The 12,889-nt window shown below is 39.8% G+C and overlaps 1 protein-coding gene across 1 annotated transcript in view; it reads right to left on the bottom strand.

The window, feature by feature from the left end:
* B3glct (beta 3-glucosyltransferase) overlaps positions 1-12,889 on the bottom strand; it is a 114,193-nt gene that overhangs the window by 57,881 nt on the left and 43,423 nt on the right. The window contains exon 7 of the mRNA XM_013515733.1: positions 9,552-9,688. Coding sequence (XP_013371187.1) covers positions 9,552-9,688 — 137 coding nt within the window. The remainder of the gene's footprint in view (positions 1-9,551; positions 9,689-12,889) is intronic.

The following is a 12,889-nucleotide window of genomic DNA, read 5'->3' on the forward strand; positions in this document are numbered from 1 at the left end:
CTATAAAAGTCACCAGTTTATCCTTTTTTATGATAAGTAGTACTCCAGCGTATAAAAAGACCACATCTTTTTATCCATTCCTCAGTTGGTGGGCATTTGGGTTGTTTCCAAGATTTAACTATTACAAGTTGTGCTGCTATAAACATGAGTGCACCTATATCATTGTGGTACGATGTTTTTAATTCTTCTAGGAAGATACCCAGAAGGGGACAAGGTAGGTCAACCGGGACCTCTAATCCTAACTTTTTGAGGAATCTCCACACTGATTTCCACAGTGGTTGCACCAGTCTACACTCCCACCAACAGAAAAGGTTCCTTTTTCCCCCACAGCTCTTTCAGCATTTGTTATTGGCTGATTTCTTGATGATAGCCATTCTTTTGGGAATGAGATGGAATCTCAGTGTTTTAATTTGCACCCCTGAATAACCAGTGATGTTGTACATTTTTTTCATATATTTATTTGCTGTTGGTATTTCTTTATCTGAGAAGTGTGTATTCATCCCAGATTCCCATTTTTGGATTGGGTCTTTAAATCTGGGAGGTCTGTTTTTTTGAGTTCTTTATATGTTCTTGATAGTAATCCTTTGTCTGAGGAACAGCTGGCAAACATTTTTTTCCACACTGTGGGTTATCTCTTCATTCTGTTGGTGGTTCCTCTTGCTGTGCAAGTTTTTTAATAAGATGAGATCCTAGCTGTTGATTCTTTATGACAGTTCCTGTGTGACTGGGGTTTTATTCATAAAGTCTTTGCATACACCAGTGTCTTCAAGAGTTCTACCTAATCTATCTTCCAGCAGATGTAATGTTTCTGTTTTAACATTTAGACCTTAGATCCATTTCAACTTAAGTTTTAATGCATGGTAAAAGATTTGGGTCCAATTTTAATCTTCAGCATGTGCTGCTAGAAATGTTAAGCAGTAGATAGTACCACTCAACTCACTGATACAGGTCTACAAGTTCAATTACGATTTCTGGTGGAAAACAGTCTAACAAAGAATATGTTGGGAAATGTGTTTTAGGTATCCAGTTTGTCATGGTAACTTGGACAGAAGGAACACCTAAGTAACTGCAAGTTGTTAATTTGCCTCAGCAGTGAGCCATCAACTTTGCATGCTTGTGTCTGGTGGTCTGAGCAACTGATCTGAAGGTAACAATATGCAATGGAATTACAATGAGGAACTCCTACCATCTTGTCTAGTCAAACTCTCTAATATCTCTAATGTTTTATTGAAGAATTATTTTCTTAATCTCTTTAATGGTTTGAGCAATCTTTCATTCTTACATCTGATAATCTGAGCAATGTAGTTGAGGATAGCGATATGCAACATAATAACCACTGTTGATTTAATTTGTCTTGAGACCCTATATCACTTTGAATGCTTTTGCTTTGATTTGTTTATGTTTGTGATACTGGTATGCTGCTACTGTTCTATTTTTTTGTTTGTTTGTTTCTTATGTACTACTCTCTAAAATAAAAAAATTAAAAAATAAAAAAACAAAAAAAATAAGAAGTGAGCCATCAAGTCAAAGAAATTAAACAGAAAGGATCAACATCTTTGTAGTGGGCAATGTTCATGTCTATACAATGCAGTTTCTTCTTTTTCTTACAAGAATTCTGATTTTGATTAAATGCTGAGTCTAAGAAATAGGCTCCAGGGTCACAGTCTGACTAATCAGGGCCAACCAAACCACTGAAATTCCCTGGCAACTACAGGGTTGGTACAGTGCCTTAAATTGGACCAACTAGACTAGATAAGCACTTACTTTCCATGGAGGGAGAGGTTCTCTACTACTGAAGATAAACAGGAAACATGCAGCCCTTATTAGACAATGAAACCATAAAAGGAACCAGATTTAGGGCAAACTGATGCCATGCACTATAAGCAGGAGAGACAGAAAAAATCCGGGTCCTCAAAAACACTGCTACACTTCCTAATCACCAACCACAGACTCTGTCTCCAGCTATAGCAATAACATTCCCTTAATCAAGGTCAGTTGTTCCTGCTGCATGCATCCAAAACTGAACTGATACAGTTCCTAATAACGGGAGGAAATAAAGTGAGCATATATGTTTTGAAACGGGTAGAAACCAACTTGGAAGATTCAATCTAGCAGTTAATAGGGATAATGGGTATTTTATAACTTGCTTTAGTTGTAAGTAGAATACCAACTTTTTAGAGTATATATAAGAATCTCGGACCAGAGATATAGCTCAATGGCACAAGTGCCTGCCTAGCAAGCGCAAGGTCCTGAGTTCGATTCCCTGTACCAAAAAAAAAAAAAAGTATCTCCCATTAGAAAATCATTTTAAAATGTATCTTGGCCACAAGATAGATGGTACGTTGGATGGGTTATATAATTTTATTTGATTATATGTCTGCATCAAGAAATTAAAAAAATAGTCTAAAATAATTAGAGCCTTGAATTTGTTACTATGGTACAGTCTATACTTTTACTTTGTTTTTGTTGACAGGCAAAAGGGAGGAGAGGTAAGGTATTAACTATACACAAACATTCTACAGAAGTAGGGTATTCGGGGGCTGGAGATTTAGCTCAGCAGCACAGCGCTTGCCTGGCAAGTGTGAGGTCATGACTTCAATTCCCGGTACCGAAAAAAAAACCCAAAAAAACAACAAAAGAAGTAGGGTATTAATTGACTTTTTTCTACAGTTTTTTGGTCACTATTCAGTGCTATAAAACAGATAAAACTAAATTCAGGTAATCTCGTGCTTCATTCTCCTACAAGAGGCCCTTGACTTATAAACTCAATTTGTTCACAAAGGCTGAGTGTAACTCAAATTGTTGGTAAGTCAAGACTATTTTTCCAAAAGAAATAAGAAAATATAGCAAGCCCGTCCCAGTCCTCATCACATCCCAGGAAGTTTATGTTTGTAATCCCATGGAAAGGTTATTGGAATCGAAATAAGTTAATTCCAATCTACCACCTCCAGTGCAACCCACGGTGTAAAATAAAGACACAATGATATATCCAAAATGGTGGGGAGTCAAAGGGTTCCTGAGACCGGCCACAATGATGGCTATCCGGAACAAAGGCCTATACCCAGGACTGGACCCAGATTTTATTCATTTGTGAAGAAAGGAGCGGCTTGAGGATGAATGACTATGAGAGTGGCGGGAAATACATGAGTGCCATGAGCTGGGCTGGGCAGAAGGCCCGAAATTCCCTCTACCATATGCAGACAGGAGATATGCAAAAACAGTAATCTGCATAACACAACTGAGACAGTATCTAGTGTTTTGGGGTTGGTTCTTCAGCTCTGGTGTGTAATCTCCGAAGCCCTAAGGAAGTCACAGTCTCTATTCCCAAGGCTCAATCCCAGTGGACAGTGTGGAGCATTGGCTCACACATTCCACCTCATCCCAGCTCACTGGAGGGAACAACAGGGGGTGAGGAAACGCGCCTGCCATCTCTAAAGATTACCATCAGCACCTGGGCTAGACTGATATGCACTGCTTAAAGCAAATTGAAGGGATAAGGAAAAGTCCTAGCCAGCTCTGTACATATCAATACATGGAAATAAGATCAGGCTCAGCCCAAAGGAAGTCTTTCAAGGAAAGTCAAGGAAAGTCACCTAGGTGGTCCTCCACAAGGAAATACCCATAATGCATTCTGAACTTCCCAAAGCACCTCTTGAATAACCTTTGCATAATAAAAAGGGTCATATAATGTGTGTAATTTACCAGAAACATGAATAATTTTCCTACTATACTCACCAAAAAGTTATAAAATGTGTGTAGTTTACCAGAAACAATAATTTCATACTATATTTACCATTCAAGGTGACATCTCTGGCGGCAGGATGAGGGGATGAAATGGAAGTGGTTACTGTTTGGAAGGGGAGTCCCTTCCATAAGAACATCAGGAATCTGGCTCTCTGGGGTCTTTTGTCTCCTTGGGAGAATCTGTAGCTCCCTAGGACCTGCTCTGGTTCACTAGGTTTCACCCATTTCAGAACTAAAAACTGGTCTAAAGTTGTCTGTTTCTGTCTTTTCTGTAACACTGTTGTATAGTATGACATGACATTGTCATTAACCAAGTGGATGCAGCAAATGGCTTTTTCTCTATCTGTGTGGGTTTTCTCTACAAATGTTTGTAGCTCTGTCCATTTTTTCAGAATTTTCTTTATCTCTGAAAAAGAACTTTGCTGCACTACTTGCTGATATTCCCCCTCCTCTTCAGAGCTCCTCAGCTGCCGTTCTCTATTGCTCAGCCAGAAAATGCTGAAGTTCCTTTGTAGACAACTCCTTTACATGTTCCTCCACCAGTTCCTCAACATTACCACTGCCTACCTGCAGGCCAATGGACTCTACTATAGTGACAATGTCATCAACCACAGGGTCAATTGAAGGCTCAGGCTCCTCTACACAGCCTTCATAGTCTCTCTTCTGTATAACTTTAGGCTATACTTTTTTCCTTGGAGATACATTGGCCCAGGACTTCTCAAATAAACCTACACAGGAAAGGATGCTGTAATGTTCCTTCCAGAATTCTTTAAGGGTTAAATCTATATCTGAGACTATCTGGAAGCACTTCAGGAACAGCTCCTAGGTTTATAGCTTCTTAAAGTTTGCTATAACCTGCTGGTCCATAGGCTGCAGTAGAGGAGTTGTATTAGGTGAAAAGAACCCAGCTGAGAGTCATGGGAATTCTTCAGCCAACTTTTCTTCAAAATCTCATGGTGAGCAGGAGCATTGTCCAGGAGGAGGAGTGTCTTGAGTGGTTTGCCTTTGTTCTCTGGATATTTCTTAACAGCAGGACAGAAAGCCTCCCTGATCCACTCAACAAAAAAGTACTCTTATTACCCAGATCTTTTACATTAGATCTTCACATGACCTCTAGCCTATTCTTCATGACTTTATGTTTTCTGAACACACTAGGGCTCTCAGAGTGATAAACTAAGAAAGGCTTTATCATGAGGTCACCACTCACATTGGCACATAGCAATAAGGTTAGCCTGTCCTTCATAGGCTTGTGACCTGGTATTTTCTTCTCTTCCTGGATAATGCATGTTCTCGTGGGCATTTTCTTCTTCCAGCAAAGACCAGTTTCATCACAGTTGAAAATCTGATGAAAGCAAAAGCCATTTCTCTGTGTCATCATTTCAAAGTGGTGTATGTAATCCTCAGCAGCCCTTTCATCAGCACTGGCTGCTTCACAATGCCTAGTTACACTACAAACTCCAGTCCTCACTTTAAAATTGTGAAACCATCCCTTACTGGAACAAAATGTTTTACTATTATTACACGTTTATGGATTATCATTTATGAGATGTACATTTATAGCCCTAGCTTTTTCACAAGTCATAGACTCAGACAGACTATAACTTGCCACCTGCCTTTTGTTTATCCACACTAATAAAGCCTTTGTACTTCATCTAACACTGTTGATCCTGACTTACTAATTTGACCAGTTTTATCACAGTTGATGAGAGGCTTCTGCTCTTATCAGATTTTCAACTGTGAGGAAACTGGTCTTTCCAAACACCTTTAGCCACACTAGCTCCATTACACAAATCTTTCCTCTGCAAGATTGTCGAGATGGTGGATTTCAACATGCTGTACACATTAGTGAGATGGGTCATATGACACCACTCATATTTCTCCACAATTTCCTGCTTCTTTTCAACTGTAAGTAGCTTCTTTACCTTCCCTTCCTTTCTAGGTTGCTTTTCTAGTTTTCTTGGGGCCATTTTGATAGCCGTAACTGTAGTGATTACATAAAGAACTGAGCAAATCACATCTACAAACACACAAATCTGGGCTCAGACTGATGTTGCACTGACCAAAATCACATCTACAAACACATGCACCTGGGCTCAGACTGATGCTTGTGTATCCTTACATATGCCTTTCTGGCATCACAAGTCTGCGCACAACCACACAAGTCACCAGCATTCGGGTCTTAGCATTCCAAGACTTTGGTTATAAAGTAAACCTAAAATTCTGGTCATAACCCAAGTCATTGGTATGGTTGTAACTCAAGGGTCCACTGTATCACATCATAATAATGGTGGAAGTGCTTAGATTTGTCTAAATTTCACACCCTACTGTCATGGTCTTAATGTTTGTGTCTCCTAAAATTCCTGTGCTGAAATCTAACCAAGATGATGTCCTAAGGAACCTGGCCTTTGGGCTTATAGAAGATGATTAGGTCATAGAGACGGAGCCTTCATGAATGGGATTAGTGACCTTATGAAAGGGAGCTTATATGCTCCTTCTACTGCATGAGGACAATAACAGAGCACTGTCTATGAACCAGGAAAGGGCCCTCACCAGACAATTAATGTACAAGTGCTCTGGTCTTAGCTTCTCCAGCCTTCAGAACTCTGAGCAATATACATACCTCTGTCAGTGATAAGCCACCCAGCTTATGGCATTTGTTATAGCAGCCCAAACTGATTATGACACATAGCATGCAGTGAGAAGGCTCTCAGTTCTCTCTCCTAACAGAAAAACAGAAAAAAAAAAAAAAAAAAAAGACCCAAGACCAATATGAGGGCTGCACTCTTGGCTAACAAGAGATGTGTTCAATGACCTAAAGAACAGGACGTTAGAAAGGGTCATGAACCTGTGGTCTCCTGAAGGATTTCCTCCCACATTCCTATGAGATCTCCACATAATCATAGCACAAGGCTGACTCTTTACTCCTGGGCTAGTGTTACATCTGGAACCATAGTTCACAAGACTGGTGAGCACAGGATAGGAAGTAAGTCTTAGCAGAGCCATCTGAACCTGCCTGGACTGTGGTCCATATCTTACAAGTAGTGAGGCCAGAAGGCATAGTTCATAGGCCCACAATGATCCGCAGATCAGATCATACGTTAATGCCTGAAAGTCAAGGGTGTGGGTCAATGGGGTCAATAGAGCTCTTTCCTACCACGCACAAAGCCTATGGTTCAATCTTGAGAACTGCAAAAAACAAATAAACAAAGCTCCAAGTCAGAGAAACTGCAGCCACACTGAACTTTTCCCATGGAAACTCAACCTAGATCTTTCCATGCTATGAAGCAAAGTGAGTGAGGAAGGACTAGGGAAGCCTCCTCAGCCATAGCTGGAAAAAATCCTAAGAGGACAAGGAACAGGGACTCAGTCAAACACGTGAAGCTCAGGGCTTCTGTTTTTTAAGTCTGGGCTAAACAAAGGTAGCTGAACTGGGTCCCAAATGCAAGACTGCTGCACACAGCAATAGAAGAGTGTGTTCTGGGAACTCCTGGCCTTCAAGCTGCTGCTTGCCCAAGTGGATTCAATTTGAGAACAAGACCTTGGCTGCTGAAGGGTAAAGCACATGGTCCTCTTCCCTAGGAAAAGCAATGTCAGGCAAACCGGTGGAGGATGAGAGGGAATGGCAACCATCTCTTTTTGTCCCTCAGCCCTTCTTCCTTCCAAGAACACACAGGGGAAACTGTGCCGATGATTATAGACATGCTTGATCTGGGCGGGGAAAAAGAGAATCCTCGCAAATTAAAACCACAATGAGATATTACCTCACTCCCATAAGAATGGCTATTATCAAACGATAAAAGACAATAAATTCTATTGAGGATGTGGGGGAAAAGGGACCCATGTTCACTGTTGGTGGACATGTACACTAGAACAGCATGAAAAACGGTATGGAAGTTCCTCAAAATATTAGAAAGAGACTACCATACGATCCAGCTACCCTGCTACAGGCTGTAGTGATCTAAAGGAAATGGTATCAAGTATGCTGCAGAGACACCTGCATGCCCATATTGTCTATAGCATTATTCACAGTACACAAAAGATGGGAACAACGTAAATGCCCATCAACTGATGAACAGATAAAGGGAACATGGTATGTTTATAGCATGGAATGCTATTAAGCAACCAAAAAAAAAAAAAAAAGAAAAAGAATGAAATTTTGTCATTTGCCACAACATGGTTAGAACTGGAAATCATTGTGCTAAATAAAATAATCCGGGCACAAAAAGACACATGCTGCGGGATTTCACTCAAGATGTGAAATACAAAAAAAGCTAGTCTCCAAGCCAGGCATGGTGGTGCGTGCCTGTAATCCCAGCACCTAGAGAGTGAGGCAAGAGGATCACCATGAGTTTGAGACCAGCCTGGACTACACAGTAAGTTCAAGGCCAGCCTGGAATACACAGCAAGACCCTGTTTCAAAAAAACAAAAAAGTTGGTCTCACAGAAGTTGAGAGTGCAGTGATGGTGACAAGGGGCTGGGACAGGAGATGGGAGGGAGGCTGAGGAAAGGTTGGTTAAATGGGTACTAAGTTAGAGGTGGACAGGAGGAAGATATCCAGATGTCACTGTATGGAACAGTGATTACAAATAATTATGTACTGTATTTCAAAAGCTAGGAGAAAGGAGTTTGGAAGTTTTCATCATAAATAAATAATCAATGGGAAGACAGATGGAGAGACAGATATATATAACTTGATTTCTACAATATATAGTGACTTCTACATATCAAGACATCATGTCATACCTCATTTACACGTATAATTTTTATGTAGTGGTGTATTGGTTAAAAATAAATATTAAAAAGAAATTATAGGTTTTTGTTGTTGTTTCTGATGTTGACTTTGTTCTCTGTGGTGCTAGAAATGGAACCTATGGCCCACACTTGCTAGGCAAACACTGCACCACTAAGCTACACCCCAGCCCCATACAGGTGGTCATGCTGTGGGAGTGTTGTACAGGTTTTGCCCTGGGAAGGAGGGTATTACGCTGTACAGACTTTCCAGTGCGAAGGGAACAGTGCTGAACTTTTAGCCAGCCATGAATGATGAGTTATCTTTTACCCTGTTTTCTCAAGATAACAGGCCCTGGAAACAGGATATTTAATGAGAAATTATATCTCAAGATGCAAATACCACCTTTATCAACTTTTCATTCCCTAAAGGACAAAAATACATAATTAATCTAAAGAATTCAAACTCACAAGGTTCTGTCAACAGCTATATAGCTCCTGAATTACACCTTAAATTAATCACCTTCCTTTTCCACATCTAAGACAGCATCACCGCAGCTCTGCTGTATATGAAAGATAAGCATGATTAGGTACAGCGACTTCCGCCAGCATTGTCTCCTGCCTAGAAGGATGCAAGTATATGACATATACCCATAATTAACCATCAGCTCTCAGCTCCAGTACATTCACAATCTACTTTCTTACTGGGGATCAAAGTTACAGCAACAACAAGCCAGGTCCCTTCACAACAATAACGTTTCCATGTGCACAGTTCTCAAAGGACTTAACTGTTTTCCCTTAATCACATAACTTACTACGTGCCTTATTTTGCAGGTGAGTAACAGGAAGGAGAGCGAGGCGTTGAGTGATTTGTCTGAGGGGCCTAATAAGTGACAGAACTGAAGCAGGAACCCTCAGAGGTCTGACTCCTGGTCTCCCCGCCCCACTCTATCACGCAGTGCCTCTAGCTGAAAAATTCATTTGTGATCCTGAGATCCATCACTGACAGAACTCAGGGAAATAAAAGCTGATCCACCAAAAAAAAAAACCCCAAAAAACCCTAATGATAAATTCTTACTTGTTAACAAGTGGGATACTAAGGGCCCAGCCAGCAGCAAAATCTGGATACTTAAAAACTGTAGGATTTTCAGAAAAGGCATAATGGTGAATTATTGTAGATTCTTCATCATGCAATGCTTTTCCTAAAAACCATTCCTGTTAAAGAAAAACAAAAAATGTCATTTTTTCTAGAAATCCATTTCATGTAAGACCAAAAACAAAATGATATCATTACTTTCAGTTAATTATATCCTGGGTGATAAGAGAGTTCAAATTATGTATTTCTGCAGCATTTGAAAAACATGTAAATGACAATATATCATAACTTATACATATAAGAAAATAAAGATCAGATTATGAAGATGACAAAATATTAATCATCATTATACCATAAATGTATAAAAGCTGTATTTTCTAGAATATGCCATATAAAAATACTATTAAGGTAAAGAAAGCCATGTTTTTTTTGTTTTTTTTTGTTTTTTTTTGGTTTTTTTGGTTTTTCTCCAGTACCAGGAACCAAACTCATGACCTTGCACTTGCCAGGCAGGTGCTTTGCCGCTGAGCTAAATCCCCAGCCCCCAAAAAGCCATGGTTCTTTATGTGCCACTTAGGTTTGCATAGACAGATTTCAAAAATTTCCTCAAGAATCAGTACCTATTTTATTTATTCACTTGATTAGTATTCATTGAGGATTTACTATACAAGGCAGAACCATAGCTTACATTGTGTGAAGAGATGGAAATTAAGTGAATATAGTAACTGGGGGACATCTTAGAAATGGAGGGAAACCTCTTACGATATATCAAATGAAAGAAGATAAAATAATATCAAGAGGCCAACTGTGCAAAAATCTTAGGATGAGCAATTGAGACAGTAAATGCAAAGTCCCTGAGGTAGAAATAAGCTTGCTACATTGAATGAAAAGAGAAATCTAGTGTGTACAGCACAGAGTGGGGTTGGGATGCATGATATGCAGAAGGAGGCAGACCAGGGCAAGTTTTTTGTGCCAGAGGGAAGAAACACAGACTTTATTCTAAGTTAAATGGAAGACTTCCACTTCTGGCCACAACACAGTAGCCTGGATCAGACCTACTCCCACTGAAAACCAGCTTATACGCTGGAGAAACACACAAAATAAATTACTGAAGACTTCAGAAAACAACACAGGCAGACAAGGACACACAGATTGGTGGCCTCTTTCTCTCAAGGAATGTGCCAGTTCCCCAGGTGTAAATATGAGGCAGCAAAACGTAGTAGCTGAGAATTTCTGCAGTCTCCCTGGACTGAGGAGACAGAGGCTAGAGGCTACAAGGGACATTTAGGGATCCTGGAGAAGTGAGCTCAAAATTCCGACGCAATTTCCCCTTAACAATCTCAGCAGCACAAAAACCAAGGGGAAAAGACAAGAACTAAGCAGAAAGCAGAAGCAGACAGGCTAAAAAGCTGAGCAAAGGCTTTCATTGTCTTGTGGTACCAGGGCTCCAATGTTGGAGTTTAGGGTCTCCCAGATTAAGGGCAGTCTGTAAACAGATCCACTTAAACAAGGTCCACAACGCAGGACACTACATCCTCCTGTAGAAAGGTGCTATCATCTCATCCACAGACTCCTTAATTTTTCACATAAAATATTCAAGATTTAGTCAAAAACTATCAGGCAGAGCAAGAAATAAGACTAGACCAAAGGCAAAAATAGAAGGTGAAAAACAAAGAGATGGACATGTAAATACTACTTTATAGTCACCAAAAAAAACCTTTTAAGTAACTATGATTAATATGCTTAAGGAAACAGATGAAAAGATATAGAGAAATGTACAAAAGCACTAGAATGACTAAGAAGAGTCTGATGGAAATCCTAAAACTGAATAAATCCGATACAATTCAGAAAGATATTGAACACAATGGAAAAGAAGATTAGTGATCTGAAAGACAAGTCAGTAAAAAATACCCAGATGGATGACAAAAAGGAAAAAACAAAGAGGATAATAAAGAAAATGTCTCAAAGCAGTACAAGACACAGAGGAAAGGTCTGTGATGCATGAAACTGGAAACCAAGAGTAAGAGGAGAGACAGAATGGAACTAAAGCAACAGCTGAAGAAATGTAGAATTTTCTAAAAGTAACAAAAGTCATCAAGTCATAGATTCAAGAAGTCCTATAAAAACAAATCAGGACAAACAAAAACGGACCACTCTCAGGCATTCAAAGGAACAAAAATAGGATACACAATTGACTTTTCAACAGAAATAATGGAAAGTAACGACAATGGTACATCATCTTTATAGTAATGGAAAAAAACTACCACCAACCTAGAATGCTATATCCAGGGAAATATCTTTGGTGGAATGGGAAACCACTGGAAGGTTTTGAGCAGCAGAGGGGCAGGATCTGAATTATAGAGACTAGATTATTAGGCTGGCAAGAGCAGAAATAAGGAGAACAGACAAGGGGCTCTGTTATAGTCAAGGTGAGAGGTGATGGTAGCCTTGAGCAGAGCAACAGTACTAAACATGGAGATAAGTTGGATAAAGAAGATAGTTAGGAAATAGATCCACTGGAAAGGTCAACTTGCAGTAGAAGAGGGGAAAACAAAGAATCAACCACAAGTCCTACATGTTTTATATGACCAGCTGGAAGAAACACTGATACCAATTCCGAGAAGAGCAGGGGTAAAGATGAAAGAGGTTTAGGGGGATACTGATCCCTAGATAAGCAGAGATATTTATCGGGCAGCCTGACATAAGAAGGAGCTGCACCTAGCTCACTTTTCCACCTCCTTTAGACTCTGCCGTATGAGGTCAGCGAGCTACTCCTTGAACCTTCTCCACAGACCTCTCAGCCCACCCTCAATCTATTTTTTCCCACTAGTCTGCATTATTTTTCTCCAAAGCATTTGTTACAATCTGACAGATCATATATTTATTTGAATTTTTGCTTATTGTCTATCTCCCTGAAACATGGGTACCTCCTTGAGCGTACAGATGCTGTCTATTTTGTTCACTGTTGTCTTCTCCGGGATGCCTAACACACATGGGTACTCAAAAGCTTTTTGTTAAATGAATGAAGCAAGCGCCAGAAAGACTGAGGAAACTAAAACACATAATTTAAATAAAGTACCCTGAGTTCTAAAGGTTTTGTATATTTTTTCTCTTATCAAACTAAAGCCACATTTCTCTATTCCTAATCAGTACATAGGAGCAAGAAGGTACAGTACTTAAGTTCTCTTAAGTATTTTTAAGGGCTTTACTGTACTGTGGTTGTATCCTAAATAATTCCCAGGGTCCTAGCTCTGGTCAGTTCAGCAACAGCATGTGTAATAGCTATTAACATGATTATGTTTACATTCACAGACCCCTGG

This window comes from Chinchilla lanigera, unplaced genomic scaffold, assembly GCF_000276665.1.
Source record: "Chinchilla lanigera isolate Chin_1 unplaced genomic scaffold, ChiLan1.0 scaffold00030, whole genome shotgun sequence".
Taxonomy (NCBI): Eukaryota; Metazoa; Chordata; class Mammalia; order Rodentia; family Chinchillidae; genus Chinchilla; species Chinchilla lanigera.